Here is a 19,435-nt window from a genome sequence, read left to right as displayed (position 1 = left end):
ATTAATGCCAATTTTGTCTCTTTTTTCAAGGACGGAGCAAAGAAATGGTGTGGTTAAGCCATTAGCATGGCATTCCAGAGCCTGCATTCAGCAGGCAGCTCTGCCTCAAGAAAGAAGGATTAGTTATTTAGCACCCCTGCCCATCACTGGCCAAAGCTTGCCCGGCATGCAGCTGGGTACACGGTGGGGGAATGGCTTCATCCCACCACTCACGCTGTGCATGCTGGCAAGACCACCGAAAGCACAGAGCCAGGGAACAGCAGCTTCTCGGCTATTAGAAACAAAGACGTGGCATGCTACATACTTGTGATTTGGCCAAACTGAAAGCTTCCACCTTTTACAATCTCTAGGCATGGGGCACATGAAAGGAGCAGGGCTCAGCAGGGAGCCTCCAGGCTTGATTCCCTGAGGAGGCAGCAGCACATTTGTCCCAGCTGCCTGCTGAACGGGATCCACTGCACAGGACAGACCCTGCTCTGAGCCCATGCTCTCTCAGGCCAGCCAGCAGCTTTGATGGTCTTGACTTCTCAGGACTTCAGACTCTGGACGATGTTGCCGTCCCTCTATCACTGCATTTTGCCCAGACGCATTGTGCCTGCTTTACTTGTATGCTGTCAACTCCTATACCTTTTCCTCCCCTTTCCAAAATCAAACAGAGCTCAGAGAAAAACCTGTTGCAAAAAATGGCCTCTCCCAGTTTTCTCTCCTTCTGGCAGTTTGAGCCTCAGAGCTGGGCTGCAAGCACTACAACTCATTAAAATTAGAAGGCACAAGCCTCTTGCATCCAGCCGAACACGTGGCAGGCAGGTCAGCTACCCAGAGCTGTTAGGTTAGAGGATGGTGCCGGGGAGAGAAGGACACCTTTGTCCCCAGCACAGCGGGTAGGCTGATGCTGTCAGCTCTCAGGGGGCACTCACCAGATGATTGCTCACCATGATCCCTGAATGACTACTCACTGCACCCCTACAGCCCAAACAGCCCTAGCCCAGCCCAGCTCTGCTCCCACAGTAAGCTCTGGCACAGGGAGAAGGCCCACACACTGGGTCTCCGCCTCTACCTACCCAGCAAGATGTTTTTCATATTTCCCACCACCACTTCCCCACCACCACCTGTGTATACACTGCATAAGGAGGCCAGTTTTCATCTGCCTGCTGAATAGCGGCCAGGCAGTTTTTGGCCAACTCAAGCACGCAAGTCTATCCCTCTGCATCAAAGGTATGAGCCAAAGCCAACAGAAGACAAGGAGAGCCTTGCTATGGCTCCTGCAAGAAGGTCTGGCCACACTCGCATGCCTGCCTCACTGCAGCAGAGTCCAACCGACTGCAGCAGGGGAAAGCGCAGCTGAGAATGAAATTGATCATCTACAACCACCATTGCAACTGATTGCTTCAGTTGACTATAAAGGTCCTATTTTCCACACCTACAGCCAAATGCATTCTGGAAAGAAGTTACAACCTCATGGTGCTGGCCAAAAAAAATTATTAAAAGGCAAAACCCCTTTTTACACCCTCAATCCGCCACAAAATAGAGTTTCTTACATTTTCCTAAGAGATGCTGCCATTTCCAACCTGCGCCGTTACCCAGCAGCCATATGTTTCCCTTCTCCAGTGCCCTGCCTGAAGAATCACCCAAAGGGAGCAAGAGGCAGCAAGCAGGAGCCCAGGACTGCTCCCCCTCCATCCCACATGCTGCCAGGGCTCAGAGAACTTATTTCCAGTCTTTCCCATCAGGACTCGCCTTTGCTGCTCTGCCCAAGCACTTCTCTACATGAACTGCAGCCCTTCTGCATCCCAACTCCTCCCCCTCCATTTATGAAGAACATGAAATAAGCCTTAGAAACACCTTGTCTCACCCTGGCCTCCAGCTTTTCTCCAACCCCTCAGGTGTTCAGAAGGGCACAGCAAGTTTGAATGTCCACCCCAGCCCTGGGCTGCAGCAACTGCGGGTTAGAGCAGCGCAGAGCCCTTCCAGGTGCCTTCTTCCTTGCTTCTGAAATGCCACCTAAGGGCCTGGGCAGAAGTCCCTTCACAGATCCAGCTGTGTGGCCATGACAGGAGACATCCTGTGAACTACTCCAGATGCAGAAGGCAGGGTAGGAGCAGCCAAACACTACAACCCCTTCCACTGACACAGCAGGATCCCATGAGCACAGAAGGCATTACAGCGAGGCTGGGTTGGGGAGGATATGAAACACTCAAAAATACAAAGTCAGCCAAAGAACAGAGCCAAAGAGCCAGGCAAAGAAAGAGTCCAGTCAAGAAGAGCTCCCCCATTTGCCAAGGCCAGGTTATTTTATTCTGAGCCGCTTAGAACACCATCTGAGAAGGCAGTGGCCAAAAAATGGGTTGAGAAAAATCCTCATTTCAGTCTCCCTCCAGAAATCCCCATCCTCCTGGTGCTGAGGTCCCTGCACAAGAGGGATAGCATGCAGCATTCCTGACACCAGCATCTGACAAACAGCCTTCCCCGCTCTTTCATATCAGCCTTGCTTTACTTAGCACAGTAATTGTTAATGTTTCAGGTCTCCAGTGGGGCAGCACATTTTATTGTTAGCCTACATGGTAAAAATAAAATCTGATTGCAAGAAATTGCTTGGCTTCAATTATAACATCACTGTTAATTACCAGTGCAACTGTAATTGCAAGGAGGGAAGGCGGAGTGGCAGTGAGAGGATGCATACTAAATGCTGGTGGGCGAGCTGACATTGTCCAGTCCAGCCCAGCCCTCCCAGAGGAGAAAGCAACGCTTTTGCCTCCTTGACAGCAGTTGCAGCAGTATCAGACAAGCAGGTCTGCATGGCTCACACTGCTCTGCCTGGTGGCATCTCCTGGAGCAGAGGCATCTGATCTGCTTCCAGCCCCTTGAGACTTCCTCTGATGGTGACACAACTCTGACCAATGCATTCCCTCTACTTGGAGCAAACTCCATCCCAGCTCATCCATGGGAACTACTCAGAGCCCGTATACTGCCATCCCTACCTCCACATGTAACCAAAGACAAAAAGCTAGAGCCACAAATCTCTGTTGCCTCCCCAGAGCCTGCCTGCACCAGCTCAGGAGCTGGCAGGCCAGGGCTGGAGAAGGTATCTCACATTTCCACCGCTCTTGGCTGGGCTTCTGTGTGTTTGACACAGCCAGCTCTGTGGGTGCCAATAAACCTCCCCTGCTCTTTCCTTCATGGGGCTGCTTCAGGAGGGATGCTTCTCTCAACCACCTAATGTCAGAGGGGCAGCCCAGAAGCCAGCTATCCCTGTCACATTCAGTAGGAGTAGAGAGAGGGATTTCTACCTTTGCTGGATCCAGCTCTCATCCCTGTCCTCATTGCACAGATCAAAGGGAAAGAGTATTTCAGGTTCTTCTGGTTTGCCTGGAGCGGCTCAGAGCAGCCAAGGGCCCAGCAGTGCTTCATGCTGGGTGAACATCCTGGTGCCTAAACACGAACAGCTTCACTACTCACTCAGCCATTCATGATGCTCAGCTGCAAGAACTCATTAAGAGTGCCTTGAACCCACCTCCTGAGAACAACAGGACCAAAGCACCATCACATGCATCCAGGGCTCAGCATGCACTTGCTCTGCACCCACACAGACATTAGGTTTTTTCCTCCATTCATTTATTGTGTTCACAATGACCACATGACATACAGCACACAAAACAGAGGGAAACAAAACAGAGCACCATCAATGCACTGGGGATGAAATCAAGACAGGGAACAAAAATATGTACTTACAGCTGAACATCATGAAGTTCACAGACAAGACCTTAAGGAATCATCTCCAGCAACAGTTAAAACAAGGGAATAGTGGATGCTGGGGAAGGAGTGTCCTCTACAGTAGGGCATCTCAGAGCGGGATCCAGAACAGGCCCAGGACCACTCTCATGTCTGTGCATTGCTAGGTGGAGGGTGTGTTCCCCAGCTCTACAGTGGACACAGAGCTCAGACCATTCCCAGATACAAAAGGCTAGGGAACAGCACATTACAGCCACCCCCAGCTCTAGGGCACTTGTCATTTTTAAGGAGAGAACTACTCTTTGAGAAAAGACTTTGTTCCCATCAGAGATGATGGAAGTTCAGCTCTTGATGCTAGGGGGGAAGGAACAAGCCAAGAACTTGACTATTAAGAGAGACAGCTGTAAAGCAATGCTTTCAATCGGGGCAAGGGAAGAAAAGCCAGTCCAAACCCACTCTGGAGATAAGCAGGGCTATTCCCCAGTGCTGATATGCACCTCAGAGGTGCAATTCCCCTTCTGAAGGTCCACCTCTTCTCTGCTCATCTAGTGGACCAGCTGCTGTCTTGAACTGCTGAAAGCACAGCACAGCTAGGGGCTGATGGACAACAAGGCTGGCCTCCTGTATGCCACAGAAACCTCCCAGAGCTGCTCACTGCTCATGGCCAGGACCGTTCTGTGAGCCGGCAGACAGGAGATCTCTCCTGGGAGTAAGGCGAGGTAATGTCCTTCTGTTCATTAAGCCCCTCCTGTCAAGGTGGCTGCAGACACCTCCACAGAGGTATCTAAGAGGAAAGCATTCGCTACCTGTTTCCTGACCCAAAACCTTGCCTACAGAAATTACCTGAGCATAAGCACTTTGCAGGACCCAGAGGGTGCTCCTGCCAGAGCAGCAGCAGGAGTGACAGTAAGAGATGTTTTCATTTCCTGTCTGCGAAATGGAGACAGTATTTCCACTCTCCTTCATCCGCAGAGGTCTCAGAGATACTGAGTGGAAATTCCTTGGAGCTAGGATTTTTTATTTACAGCTGTCTGTGCAGAGTCTCTAACACGGTGCATAGAAATGGGTAACGACTAAAACCAGTTAATAACCGAAAAGCCAGTAGATGGCACTCAGGAATATGCAAGACTTCTGAAATGTGCAAGACGAATAAAACTTGCATCTGCTGCAGTGCACAACAGCAACATGTGCCTCATTACATAGACATGCTACCAGAAGGGCTGAGAAAGAGGTGATGACCTCAGTGGTGCCGTGCAGCCACCACAGCAACCCAAAGTGCTAAGACCACAATCGCTTTAATCTCTCTTATCGAAGGGATCCAGGCAGCAGGATCTGGATCCAGACCCGTGCCCGGGAGCAGCTTGCGTTTTGGCGGGGATGCAGCTGGGCAGCACCGCCGCTCCGTCTGCGCTCTCAGCCAGCCAGCCCTCGAGCGCAGGGGAAAGCTGTGGGTGAGCACGGCACAGGGCCTGCCACGGCCCAACATGATCAATCTGGCATTCTCAAGAGCACTAAAACATCTCCTAAACACTGCTAAAATAACAGCAACAAGCCTCCCCTCTCATACGAGCACCATTAGAGCAAGGCCATCCTTCTCCTTGATCCCAGGCTCTGGCAAGGCCTATCAGCGCGTAAGCCTACATCTGCTTGGCTATCAGGCAGCTCTGCGAAAACCATCCAGATGATACAGCGCTTCTGGCTGGCCATGCCTGTGCCAATTCTTACAGTTGCTAGTACTAGTAAAGCTCAGCAGCCTGAAAGGAAAGGTTTTAAAGCAGGTCAACTGCTTAATCTTTTGTGGGGTTTTTCTATTTCCTACAATGCATTTGGCTACTTTAAGTGCTTCCTCACAAGCCCCCTGTGAAGGCTAAAAAGCACCTTTTTTCCAAACAAAATCTGAGACCCTTACACAGCACGTGATCCCCCAGAACGGAGTCTTTAAGAAAAAGAAGCTACCGTGCGCACACCAAAAAAAAAGTTAGCAGCAGAAACATTGGGCCCTGCAGCAAAACATACTGGTAATTTTCTCTGTACAGGGATTTCAGAGTTTTTTGCTTTGCTTTCCTAACCCAAACAGATAACCTCGCTGGGACTGCAACAGGATGGAGCTGGATGGAGCGAAGAGGTTCCTGGTTAAGAAGCATCATTTAATGGCACGTTACAAACTTAGGGGATAAGCCATGCACTGTTTCCTACCAAGTGGCCTGTGGAAGGAGGTGCAGCATGTCCAGCCCAAAAGAGGCCACTGGCGAACCACAGCCACATCCACAGCCCCAGGTGGCCACAAGGACCCCTTTGCCTGAGTTCATTCCTGGGGAACCTGCACACCTGGCCCAGCTGGCAGACCCATCACACCACTCTCTGGTTTCTGGCCCCACTAACAGTGAGGTGCTCCCACCCTGCTTTGGTTCCCAACACAAGTCTGCAGAGGATGGTGATCCCTCCCCTTCAAACCTCTACAGAATGTGCTAACCACCAGGAGCCCAAAGCCCTGCAAAAGCAGGTGGACAAAGAGTCCTGAAGGGGAAGGTCCACATGCCAGTTCCCTGGGGCTCTGGACTTTGCAGGACAGCCAGCGAACCCTGCCAAACCTGCCGGCTATGCCCAGCAAGCCTACTGGTGGGACTGGGGGCAGACAAGACTCAAGGCACATTTCTTCAACAGCTCCCACCCCTTTCCAAGGCTGGGAACCTGGAGTGCAGGGATGCCCCAAAGCAGTAGCTGTCAGCTACAAAACAGCACACATGCAGACAGCAAAGCACCAAGAGGAAGGAGGGATCATGTATGGCAAGCTGCCCGGCTCTGGATCAAGAGGGAAAGGGGTAGGCAACAGGTTTTCTCCACACACCCTCCCACCAAACCACAACTCAGACTGGAAAAGAGCAAGGCAAGAGGGATCCCAGTGAGCGCAGTCAGGCTGGCAGAGTGGGGGATATTTCAAAAGCACAGTGTCAGCAGGATCTGCTGGGATGGCTACATGGCTGTTCCATGGACACAGCCCATTGCTGCTTGATGCCTTGCACGTATCATCTGCCGCCTCTCAGGTCAAGGCAGTTCCCAGCTCATGGAAAATTTTGACATGAGTAATTTTATTGGTTTTGTTCAGCTTGGACTGAAACCAAATTCCACAGAGGCACTGGGATGGCCCCAAAAGCCTATGTTTTAACCAGTTTATCTGTGCATCCCTTGAAAGACAACCTGATTCCCAATGTCGCCCAAGCGAGGTGGCTGCACCACCCATAATGCTGTTTGGGATCCCTTGTGCAACCCTGGCTCCATGTGGGGTGCAGGAAGCTGTAAGGCAGTCCTTGGGGTGTTAGTGCAGGAGGCGATGGGAACAGGGGAGCACAGATAATCCTGAGTAAACAACCAGCCGAGCCTTCGCTTGGCAGCGTTTTTCCATTGTCTATTATGTACAGCTGGACGAATGTCAATAAATTACCAATGGAAATGAGCCCTGCTGAGCAGGCAGTTTGGGTTGAACAGCTGTTTTCTAGATGGCACAGCGGCGTTTCAGCTCCGCTTAGCAAAGAGCGGTGAATCGGGGATTACCAACTGCCTTCAGGGGTGGGAAGGAGGAAAGCAAACCCCACACAGAGGGAGGGAAGCACCTGGTCCACCCCAGCCGGGAGCCCACCGAGCCGTGGATGTCTCGGGGGTGCGGGGAGGAGGAACTACGAAGCCAAGCAGGCAGTGGTGAGTCACGGGACACTGCCTGCTTCCTACCAGACCCCACGGAGGTCACACCTCGCACCAGCAAGCCACTCTCCGCACACTTGCTCCTGCAGCTCACCCATGGGTGAGCAGTGGTGGGGAGCATGGGACAGAGCAATGCAAGGGCTTGTGTAAGATCACTGGGAAGCTTCCCACGTCCCTGGCAAGCTTGGGAAGAAAAAGAAAACCACGGATGGATATGAGGGCTGCAGCTCCTCCATCCGCACCCTTCGGTGTATGCGCATCTCTGCACTACCCGACGCTACACCCCTACCCGCCACCCAACTTCGCTGCTGTGCCAGCCCTGCTCCAAAGGCTGCCTGGCAGCCACTGCCCACAGAAAGGCAGTCTCACAGCTGGTCTGCACAGGGAAGGAGATGTGGAGAACTGGGGAAGGCAAGGAACACATTTGATCAATTCTTCTTCCTTCTGGCACAACTTTACTGGTTGGCTCCTTCCAGAGCGCAGCGAGATGGGTTTGTTAACCTAAGCAATAGCAACTCTGCTTTTGTCTACCCTGAGAGAGTCTCTCAGAAGGACCTTAGACACAGATCTCCAGCGTGACAGCAAGCTACTTTTGTGTGACATATTCTGCAGGAGATCCTGTATTTTCACCTTGTCCACCACCTCTGAGGGGGGCAGACCCCACAGCAGCCAGCATCCACCTGGCCAGGACACCTGGAGCCAATGTACTCACTCCCTGCTGCGGAGCCCCTGTAAAAACCACCAGGCAAACTCCTGTAAAAACTTTGTGGTCTGCTTTAGGGTGGCTGTTAAAAATAACGATGTCGAGAAACGGGAAGCTTTTGCTTCCAGAAAGAAAGGCATTAAGTTGCAAAGTCATTGAGACCTGTTTATTATTTAGCATCTGTTTAATTTCAAGTAGGAAAAAAACACCTTGGAGGATGGAGGGCTGAATAGGTAATTCAATCCTTTGGCTCCAGCCATAGGGAGTTTTGTGATTAAGACACAGTGAAATCAGAGATGATTTCAACTTGTCTTCTTGGAAAGGCAAAACAGACAAAAAAAGAAAGCCCACCTGCCTGCATGCTAAAAAGGGACCTAAAAGGGTTGAAAGCAGACCACAGGCTGTGTGTTCTGGCCACACAGCTCCTGCAGGCTCTCCTGGTCTCCCCAACCATCAAGTTATGGCCAAGGTAAAATATGAAATCAGCCTGAACACGACCAGGAACAGGGAGGGGAAAGGAGTAGTGCTCACAGAAGGAAACTACGCAAAACACAACCACCCCCCCAAACCTCTTCTGGTTGCAAGACCCAGGTAATGGTTTGTGCAAACCAGGCAGCCAGTCAAATGCCAGATCCCCACCCAGGATGCAGAAACAGTTTCCCAATTAAGAACTTGTCAGAGGATGGTAATTGACAGAAGGGTTCCTTTCCCAACTGCAAACAGCAATGGTGGCTATTTCTAAGGGTTTAAGACAGACTGAATATCAACACTGAAAAACAGATTTAGGAATTCCTCAAACAGAAGAAATAAACTGGATTTCTAAAGCATTTAGCTGGGGCTTTTTGAGAGTCATCTCAACACTACTGATGGCAGCCTAACAACATGCATTCCCTGTCTGTGAGTTCCCTGCAGCAGAGACCCTTCTTTCCTCTGTATAAAAGAGTCACAGGCCGTTACATTCTCCATTCACTCAAAAGCTCCCCAAAGCAGGTCTTTTACCCAAGAAATTACACTAGCTGTAAGTAGCACTCAAGTTTTTATCCTCTTGGCCACCCACATTTACATGACTCAATACACAATTCTGCCCAGTGAAGGATGATGCTGACATCCACCATCTATGAGTCTCACAGACCCTGAGAAACCTTGCACAATACTGCAGTGCTTCTATGTAGCTCTTCTCCCGGCATCGTTCTTTTCTGGAGAAAAGAGGACCTCACTGCAGGATGGAAGTAGAGACGCTGTATTTCATATTCTCTTCTACAAACTAAATCCTCAGCTTTTCACGGCTAGCAAGAAGGCAGACACAGCAAGCCACCTCACCTCAGCAAGCACAGCTGGGCTTATTTTCTCCATGCCAGCTCTTCCTCGACTTTTAAGTCTTCCCTAACGAGAAGACGTATCACCTTCCCCGAGAGACAAAGGATGGGGTGATGTTCTACTCCCAACCGGAGCAGAAAGACGTGGGTGTTCGTAAAGTAACAAGAGGAGGCGGCACAGGGAAGACGAACGCGTTCTCCGTCAGACTTCTAAACCGAAATACCAGCTGCTCGACTCTTTTTAGCTACAAAAACCGACAGATGTGACCGGAGGGCTGGTGCCTCCTTTTTCCGCAGCAACCGAGGTCCCAGCGCCGCGCTGGCAACGGCATCCCGGGAGCGGCCGGGAGGGCACCCGAACAGACAAAAGCGGCGGCGGAGGCCGCCGGGCAGCGCGGGGGCGTCCGCCCCCCTCGGCGCTCAGCGGGGCGCCCGGCCCACGTCTGCCCGCGAACGCGCGCGGCGAAGCGACCGCACAAACGAACAGGGGAAAAACACGCCGAAGACGAGACGCGGCTTGCTCCCCACGCCGCCGGCCGCGGAGGAAACCTCCCGCCCCGAGCCGGGCAGGAGCCGCGCCGCTGTCCCGGCCGCCGCTCGCCGCCCTCTCGCCCCCCGCCCCACCTGTGGCGCGGCCCCGCACCGCCCCCGCACTCACCCCAGAGGAGGGTGAGGAGCTGCGCTCGCGGCACCAGGCTGAGCGCGTAGACGGCGCCCAGGTGCAGCAGCCCCATCAGCACCACGTTGCGCCAGACGATGGCCTGCCCGGTGCCCGCCTCGCCGCTCGCCGCCCGCCGGGACGCGGCCATCTCGCCGGCGGGGCGCTAGAGGCGGCGACGGCCGCCGCGCAGCGCTGCCGGGGAACGGCTAGGGGCGGCCGGGCCGCGCCGCCGCATCTGTTGCTGCCGCCGCCATGGAGCTCCCGCGCCGCCGGCTGCGCCCCGCACCCCGGCGGGGGACGAGCGGGGAGCGGGGGGGGACGGGCGGCCGCCGGCCCTGCATAGCGACAGCCAATGGCGGCCGCGGACCGGACCGCCCCGCCCCGCCCCGCCTCCGACACCGACAGCGGCACCGCCGAGGGGCCGCCTCGCGGGGTGCCCCAACGGCCGCGCCGTCGCTCGCGGACGGGGTCCCCCGCCGCCGCCGCCGCCACGGTCCCGGTCCCGGTCCCGGTCCCGGTCCCGGTCCCGCCGCAGGAGAGCAGGGGTGCTGGCGACCGCACTGGGCGGTCGAGGGGTACGGGCCCCCGTCCGCCCTGCCCGCGCCTTCTTAGGCGGCTGCCCTTGGAGAACGGCGGGCACCTCTCCTGCCGGCTGCCTCAGAGTGTGAGGAGAGAAACGCTGCCGGAGGGAGTGGGCTTCCAAAGACGTTTAGTTTTGGAAGCCCGTGAAACCGGGGTAGAAGATGCCACTGGTGCTAGGGCGGAGCAGATGCTCAAGAGCTAGTTCATGAAGTTTTATCTGACTGGGAGGAACGAGGTGGGCACTGGAAACCAAAAAAAAAGACAGCAGGCTTTTCAGCAGCAGCGCATACCCCAATGAGGAGCGTGCCACGCTCTTCGGTTACTGCGTCCCACCACGGATGGAGTGTTCTTCTCGTGTTCAGGTGTGGTTTCCTGGGGATGCTCGTCCCCCCATGCTGCCATGGCCTGCCGCTGCGGGAGAGGAAGGACCCTGCATTACTCAGGATGCCAGGGTGGGGTTCGTTAACGGCGAGTTCACCCGTGTCAGAAGGATGACCCAGATATGTGGAGGAGCGGCAGGCAGAAAGTAGTTCACTGTTACTAGCGGGGCGCTTCCCCCGCTGCGGAGCAGGGAACGTCTCGCACGAGCAGCATGGGGAGGGAACCAGACCCTAAGTCCAGATAAAACGTTTGCCCACGATGCATTTTGTTTAGTTTTGAAAGTTTCTGGAAGGACAGGAGGGAAGGAGACAGTGGCACAGGCGTGTCGGCAGCCCTCCACCCTGGCTGGGGCCAGCTCCTCCATGATTTATAGCCTGTGATGTCTTTCCATCGCGGCACCAGAACCGCAGAAGGCGGTGACTTAACTTCCACTGTGCTTTCCTGCTCTGACTTCCTCTGGGTGCCCAAGGTCAACTGTTAGGCTAAGTTCAAGCGTACCTACTACTGACTTAATATATGATACTCGCTTCGCTTTTAGGACTCTGCCATATGATGTTGGGGGCAGGCAGGCAGGAGGAAGGACTCCATCCTTTAACGACTTTTCCATCTCTCAGTGTCTGAGAGCAGAAAGAAGCCCCGCTCCTTACACACAAGCTCCTCCCCAGCTGCTGCTGGGCACACCATGCCGTGGATGACCCTTGGGCTTACAGGAGCAAACTGCACAGCCCAAGCTCACGCAGGTACACTGCCCTGAGTGTGTAATGGAGGAAGGTCAGAGCTTGGGGCGAGCGAAACGGGGGTGCCACCAGGCAGCCAGGAAATATGGAGACTTGGGGAGCACATCTCTTTGGAAAGGCAGGATGAAAGCATTCATCCTGACCTGGCTTCTGCAGGCTATTAAAGCATGGCACGGAATAGATGTTAGTCTTGTATGCTCACACAGATGTAAGTGGCGCTGAAACCTAGCAGCTGCACTTCCACAAACATCCTGCCACGCTGGCAAGAGGCAAACACACATGGAAACTGTTTTACACATTTCCAACTAATCTGAGTTACTGATGAACGCATCCATGAAGGCTCCCTCTGACACCAGCGTGCATTAGTGCGATGTTACCTTTGCACGCAATACCGCAAGTTTCATATCCTACTTTTATCTCCAGTTCATAGCAGTTTGTTCACACAGTAGCCAATGCAGCAGGGAAAGCAGGTGAACAAAGATGATGTGACAAATGCTTTGTTGTGGCCAGATGTCCTCTGGGTGCAGGGAGTGCTAATGCTTAGGGTGACACTGTCGGGTATCTTCTGTGAAGAAAAAGGCCTCATGCCCCTGTCCTAACAAAGCCAGTCACATGCAGAAAAAGCTTGTCAAGTGCACCAGCAAAACTGGAAGGGGGACATCATGCTGTCCCCAGCCCACCTGGGACCAGAGGAGTCCCTGCTGCTCATGGATTTGCTGGTCCTGGTGGAGGAGCAGATGAAGCCCAAGCCAGCCCGAAGTCACCCCTTTGCGAGCATCATGGCACAGTGTCATTCCTCATGAGTGGAGCCCATTACTGTTCCCCTGAGCCCAGAAATCACTGCTCAGGCAGCAGCGCTTCAGTGACAACGTCAGGATTTGTCCCAGAATCACTGCAGTGGCTGTGGGCAGCAGCAGATCTTGGGACGTGATGCTCTGAAAACATATCCTCTCTTTGAAAAAGCTACCTGGCTACATAGATCATTATGTCAGGACTACATGCCACAGACAGAGATCTGGACTGCTGGGCTAAGGTCTTGCTAGTACCCAGAGATGCAAAGTAAAGACTTTGCAAATCTGACTCCTGTTTCCCTTGGTAAAAAAGATAATATTGGAAAACATTTAGTGAGCCAGAATTGCCTAGAGAAGAAACTGGAGGAGCTGCAACCAAAACATCAACAAATGCAAAAGGAAATTTCCTCAGTAAACACTCCAGGGTTCATATTTTTTAAAGTGAAGGATGTGCAAGTCTGAAAAAAAAAATGCCTGAGTGTAGTTTAGAGAGCTGGAAACTGCTTGGTTTTGTCTGCTGCCCTTCATAGTGAAGGTGTAGTGACTGCAGACACACTGGGAATGAGAACTCGAGGCAGCCTTTGGACAGAAAGGTTACAGCCTTCTTCCTTCTCTGCACATCTTGCCTTCGCTAGCCATCCCAGCTGGACTTTCCGCTGTCGTGTGTGTCCATCTGCCTACTGAGTTTAGCCTTGTCTGCTGCAATAATGCCTTTTCTGTGCAGGTGAAAGAGACACCTGACACGTAGCATTGGTCTGGGTGACCCCCACGTAGCCCTCAGTGCTATCTTATGAGCTAACTAACTTCACATGAGTCTCACTCTGTTGTCTGTCTCAGCACAGCTGTTGCCTAAATCTCACTGATGTGCAAGAGGACTGGACTACAGGCTCAAATCTGCTTGCAGGCAGCATCCAAGTGTGTGATTCCCCCTGGGACGGAGCATGCCTTTCTGAACCTGGCTGAAATGTTGCACCAGGTTGCTTAACACATAGGCTTCAAGTATTGCTTCAGTTCACCCTGCAAGTGAACGCACATCCTCTTGCAGCCTCACCAGTGAGAGAGGGCTCATCCATCATCTGCACTGAGGTGAGAAATGCTGCCCATGACATGAATCTGTGAATATTTTACTGGCAAATTCCTATGCTGATGCAGACAGGCATCTCTGTGCCACAAAGACACTTCTGTCTTGCTGGGAGGAAGGAGATTACAGGTTACTCTCTGCCAACATAACTTTGTGTCAAATAACCAAGGCAAGAGCAAAGGACAAAGACCTAAATCTTGTGGGGCTTCCTATTTCAGCTGAAAACATTTTGGACTTGCAGGGATCCAGCGCTGCTGCTGGAGTTAGGTACTGCCCCACAGGGAAGGTGTGCTGCAGAGGGTAGCACAGCAGGACCCACTTAAACCTGCAACTGGCCCCTGCCTGTTGTGCTGTGCTCTGCACGGCAGCGCGTTGGCAGGCGGCAGCGGCTGTCAGGGTGATGGCTATCCCACCAAAAAGCCTCCTGCCAAATAACATGAGACCTAGAGGCTCTTTGCCTTACTGAGGTGAGTTAGGCTGGGCTGGTACTCTCAAGCTGAAGCTGCAAAGGGCTCAAAGGCTTTGCAATGTCTTAGAAAAAGAGTTTTACAATTTTTTATTATCACAAAGCGTTAAGAAACATAGCGAAAACTGAGCTCTAACATTGCATAGCTCCAGAATTTCCCAGTCCTTCCTTAGTTATTTGACCTGAAAGCGTTACCCCTTTCGGTCTTCAGAAAGCCGTGCAAAGGAGTTCAGTGGGAGGCTCTTGCCAGAGTTTGGGAGTGGTGTGGCAGGGGGAGGCAGGCAGGCACCAGCTCACCTCCACCCCAGATGGCTCCTGGCACAGCACTGGCCTCCACTCCTGATGGGTGATTGCTAGGGACACGGGCCTGGACCCAGGGAAAAGCGGCTCTATGAGTGATATTGGTACAAAGCGTGTTAGTATGCTGTGCTAATTAATTGCTAACTACACCTCCTGAGGCAATGAATCAGCAGAGAGTATATAATTAAACCCAAGATTGTTTTTTATATATTTTAAACATTCTTCTAGAATTCTCCACCTGGAAGAAAGAAAGAGGGCAGTGAGGATGAAAGGTAGTGAATGGTTCATGAGAACACAGTGAGTATCATTTTAATGCTACTGCTGCCTGCTACCATCACATTTCAGTGCAAAGCTATTTAAAATGTTGTGAAGAGTGGCCTTTTTTTTTCTTTTCTCTTGCCATGAAAAATGAAGTAATGACCCCAAAGCACGGTTCAAATGAAGACCTTACATGGTAAAGAATGAAACAAAGCCTAAAACATCAGAGGGACAAGAAATAAGTGCTCGATGTTTATCTATTGAAGTGCTTCTTGTGTGCCTGGCAAAGAAGTTGAGCAATAGGTTCCCAAGAAGTCTCCCTTGTGCTGTTCAGGCAGGTGAGGACTTACTGGTGAGGTCAGATGCAGTTGCCTTTTTAGGGTGCTTCTTAATAAATCCTTTTAATTAGACTCTCTTCTGGCTAACTTGAAGCTCTAAAGCTCATAGGAATTTTAATTGGTTTAGCCTCTTTTGAGTGAGGGTTGCCTTAAATGTATCCATACATCCTGCCTGGCCATTTGGTGATGTATCTGTCTGATCTGCAGGACCAGCAGAGGAAACATGGGAATGACCAACTCAGCAGCAAGTCGAGGCTGGTAGATTAGCCTGAGCTTCCCCATTTAAAACTGGACAGGTTGAAACTGGTCCTGGTATCAGCACATTATTACACTCCTCAGTATGCTCTGATGGTGGCCTTGGCTCTTGTTCAGGGCTGAGCAGCTCAGCTTAGCACCAGGCACCCTAGCGGGACACTCAGCATCCCCTGCAGGGGAGGCAGAATCAGTCGGTGGCAGACATTTGGCCATAAAAGCCTGTTTTTCCCTTTAGCTTTGAGCCATGCCTGGCTCCATACATGCTGCCCTGTTTTTGCAATGGATGCTTAACGCGGCTTAGAACAGTGAAGCCTTATGGGTGTCGAGCCACATGGTGGTGGGGATATGGTGGGGGGGACAAGGGAGGGAAATATCTGGCCCGAGGACTCCTTTTTTTCCCCTCTCAGGCATAACAGTCTCCAGCCAGGCTAACGACATGGTGGGGTTTGTGTTCCTGAAGCAAAGGACCAGCATGATGGTGAGTGTGAGGACAAAGCTGAGGGGAGCCTGCAGGACTCTGGGGAGTGGTACCACTGCTCTGCATGCTGTCTCTGCCATGCTTCCCAAAACATGCCCCCTCCCCTCCATCTTTTCGGGGAGAAACAGCTGTGGCAGCAAGACCGCCCTCCCTTCTCTCTCAGTAGCCCAGTCAATCTAGCATATGTTCCCTTCTGGGCAGAGAAAACATGGTTACTAAACAGTAAACCCACATTCCCAATCTGTATGTCAGGGAACTATGTTACCCGAAAGGCACAACACAGAACAAATCTGATGTAAACACTACACAGGCTAGAAATGCTGCAGTGATTAAAAGACAATCTCCAACATTCATGTCTAATGCTAACCTTGAACTCCGGCCAGCAAAACCAAAGTAAATCCATTACAGAGCTTTACAGGCAGAAAAAGGTTTTCACTCAAGTACTTACACATTCTGCCCAGTCAGCCTGCTCTCAGTACTGCCCCTGTTACATCCCCACGTATTTGCCTCCGCAGCAGGAAGAACTGCATTAACGCTGCCCTTTCCCACAAACTCTCCTACTGGTGCTTTTCCCCGGGTGGCAATAGCTGAAGTAGCAAGATACCTCCTCGTGTCAGCTGCCATTGGACAACACCCACGCTGCCACAGATTACATCTTTGAATTTCCTTCCATCCTTTTTCTTATAATTCTGCAACCTTGGGGGCCACAAAGGGGAGTAGCTTGGCTGGTGTTAATGCCATGGTATAAATCTGTTCTCACTGAGATCAAAATTAGGCTATTTGGGGCCAAATTCTTTACCAGTGTAAATTGGCAGGGCTTCATTGCCTTCTGTAAACGAAGATGGCTATTTGCATTTATAACATCAGATGGGTGGCTAATTGTTTGGCATTCCTTGAAGATATGAACAGACGGCAGCATAACTGATTAATGACTATTATTAATCTCAGCTGCTCACAGGAGAGTAGTAGCAGGTTTTCACATCCACTCCTATTATGTACTTGGGCAGTGCAGTTTTCCAGGCCTGAACTCCTGAGGACGGCTGAAGCAGAGGACAGCTTTTCCTTCAGCAAGGAGAGTGAGATTACTCTGTTGCTGACGTACAGTGTCCAGTGCAGTGGTGCAACATCACAGTACCCAAAGATACTATCACCTCAAAACACCCCAGTGTTTCTCTCTGATCCGGTAATCTCATTTTTGACCAATTCAATTTCCAGACCAAGCTTACTTGTGGCCAGCTCGTACAACGTTTGTTCTCATGCTAACACTGCTCTTCAGTTCCAGTCAACCCGATTCCCTTGTGCTCTTCACTGGGTGAACAAGCAAACATTCCTGTTAAACAAACTTCAGTCCCTGACATCTGCATGCCTCGCTGAGTCCCTTCTCACTTGGCATCATCTTTTACATGGATGGGAGTCTCATGAAGGCTTGTGCAATGCCATTAAACGTTCCTTGGCTTTTACAAAGCCACATCATACTGAGGAGCTGTTCCCAGCTAATCCTTTCAGGTCCTGCTGCTCCTCTTATTCGCAACTTATGAGCTTCCAATTTACAGCAATGCTTTTGCCCACAACCTTGCACATTGCACCTACTGGAGTGCATCCTGCTTCTGCACTGCTGTCAGTCTCCCCAGTTATTACTGCCAGAAATAGATAACTTCACAATCTACATGTCCTTCACAAGTGCTGCTTGCCACCACTCCTGCTTCTTGTCCAGGCGTACTCCCAAAAACGCTCAGTGAGAGCATATGCAAGACCAGCTTCTGAATTCCCTTTCTAGCCTTCTCACAGCACCTCCCATCTGCCAGCTTGGTCCTGAATTACTGAGATTCTCTTTTGCTTTCCTTGCTGAACAGTGTATCACAGAAGCGTCAGGCCAGCCCAGCACACCTGCTTTTCACCCTACTGAGTTTTTTTTTTAATTCCCATTTACCTTTGAATGTGTTCTTTCTTTTAAAATTTGTTCTTTCCCACCTTGAATCAAGACACAAGGGTCTGTGTTTCTCTGGCCAGACCGTGCCCAGTTTGCTCTGAGGGAGACATTAATACTGAAGTTCAGTGCAGCAGTCCTTTCCACATGTGCAGAGATCCTGGGGTACTAATCTGTTAGAATTCTCCTTTTGCTGCAGATGGCAACACTTCTGCTTCTTTCCTCCTTCCTTCTCAGTTATTGGGGCCCCAGCATTTCATTCCAAGCTTGCAGAAAGCAGTCCCAGGGGAGGAAAGGTGGAGTACACTGAGCTGTTACCATTCTTACCTGTGTCAGGTGATGCTGCGAAATATTTACTAGATAATGTGGTCCCAGCAATCAGGAGTGGCGCTGGTGACCTGAATGTTTTTCCCACCAAGGTAGACTGCCATTTCCTTATTAGCAGTGTTTTGGGTTTTGGTAGCAGGGGAGGGGCTGCAGGGGTGGCTCCTGTGAGAAGCTGCTGGAAGCTTCCCTGGCTCCAAGTCGGACCCGCCGCTGGCCAAGGCTGACCCAAAGAGTGACAGTGGTAGTGCCTCTGGGAGAACAGATTTAAGAAGGGGAACCTGCAGTGGGGAGCGGGCTGTGAGATAAACGCCTATGTGGACACCAAGGTCAGTGAAGAAGGAGGGGGAGGAGATGCTCCAGGTGCCGGAGCAGAGATTCCCCTGCAGCCCGTGGGGAAGACCATGGTGAGGCAGGCTGTCCTCCTGCAGCCCTTGAAGGTCCACACTGGAGCAGATATCCACCTGCAGCCTGGGGAGGACCCCACGCTGGAGCAGTTGGGTGCCCCTGAAAAATGGCCGTGACTCCATGGGAAAGCCTGTGATGAGCAGTGTGTGACTGAAGATCGGCCCGTGGAAAGGACCCACACCAGGGAAGTTCGTGAAGAACTGCAGCCCATGGAAAGGACTCACGTTGGAGAAGTTCATGAAGGACTGTCTCCCATGGGAGGGGCCCCAGGCTGGAGCAGGGGAGGAGTGAGGAGTCCTCCCCCTGAGGAGGAAGGAGCGGCAGAGACAAGGTGTGGGGAGCTGACCCCAACCCCATCCCCTGTTCCCCTGCGCCGCCGGGGAGAGGAGGTGGAGAGAACCGGGAGTGGGGTTGAGCCGGGAAGGAGGCAGGGGTGGGGGAAGGTGTTCTAAGGTTTGGTTTTACTTCTCGTTATCCTTGTTTTCATTTGATTTGTAGTAAATGATTTTGTTTTTTCCCCAAGTCAAGTCTGGTTTTTGCCCGTGACAATAATTGGCGAGTGATCCCTCCTTGTCCTTGTGTGGACCCACAAGCTTTTTATTTTATTTTCTCCTCCCCATCCCACTGCAGTGGGGAGGAGTGAGCGAGCAGCTGTGTGGTGCTTTGTTGCCGGGTGGGCTTAAACCACGACAACCAGTTTCTAGCAGCATTCATATACTTCATGTTTTTGATGTGATTCAGCCAATACCAGAGCCTGCTAGGCAAAGAGTTTTCATTACAGGCATGGATAAATAAAGAAGGATAGGTACAAACCTTCTGATTGACAGAATACTATCTACTTATAACACTGCTTAGAAACATATAACCTAGATCAAGGGGAAGAAAAATACTCCAACTGGTTTTTAAACTCCTGAAACAAAGCAACTTCAAATTGATGCTTTATGTTGACCAATTATAAAAGCTTCTGAAGTCAGAAAATGCTGGAAAGGAAATAAAATTAA

At 51.7% G+C, this 19,435-nt stretch overlaps 1 protein-coding gene across 1 annotated transcript in view; it reads right to left on the bottom strand.

Annotated features, from left to right (window-relative positions):
- Positions 1-10,401, bottom strand: part of SCD5 (stearoyl-CoA desaturase 5) — a 33,381-nt gene extending 22,980 nt beyond the window's left edge. The window contains exon 1 of the mRNA XM_069781741.1: positions 10,106-10,401. Within this exon, the coding sequence (XP_069637842.1) occupies positions 10,106-10,256 (151 nt within the window). The 5' untranslated portion in view covers positions 10,257-10,401. The remainder of the gene's footprint in view (positions 1-10,105) is intronic.
- Between the last annotated feature and the right edge of the window lie 9,034 nt (positions 10,402-19,435).

The sequence above is a fragment of the Haliaeetus albicilla genome, chromosome 1 (assembly GCF_947461875.1).
Source record: "Haliaeetus albicilla chromosome 1, bHalAlb1.1, whole genome shotgun sequence".
Lineage (NCBI taxonomy): Eukaryota > Metazoa > Chordata > Aves > Accipitriformes > Accipitridae > Haliaeetus > Haliaeetus albicilla.
Note: the sequence above shows the minus strand (reverse complement) of the source record. Positions and strands in the feature narration are given on the sequence as shown.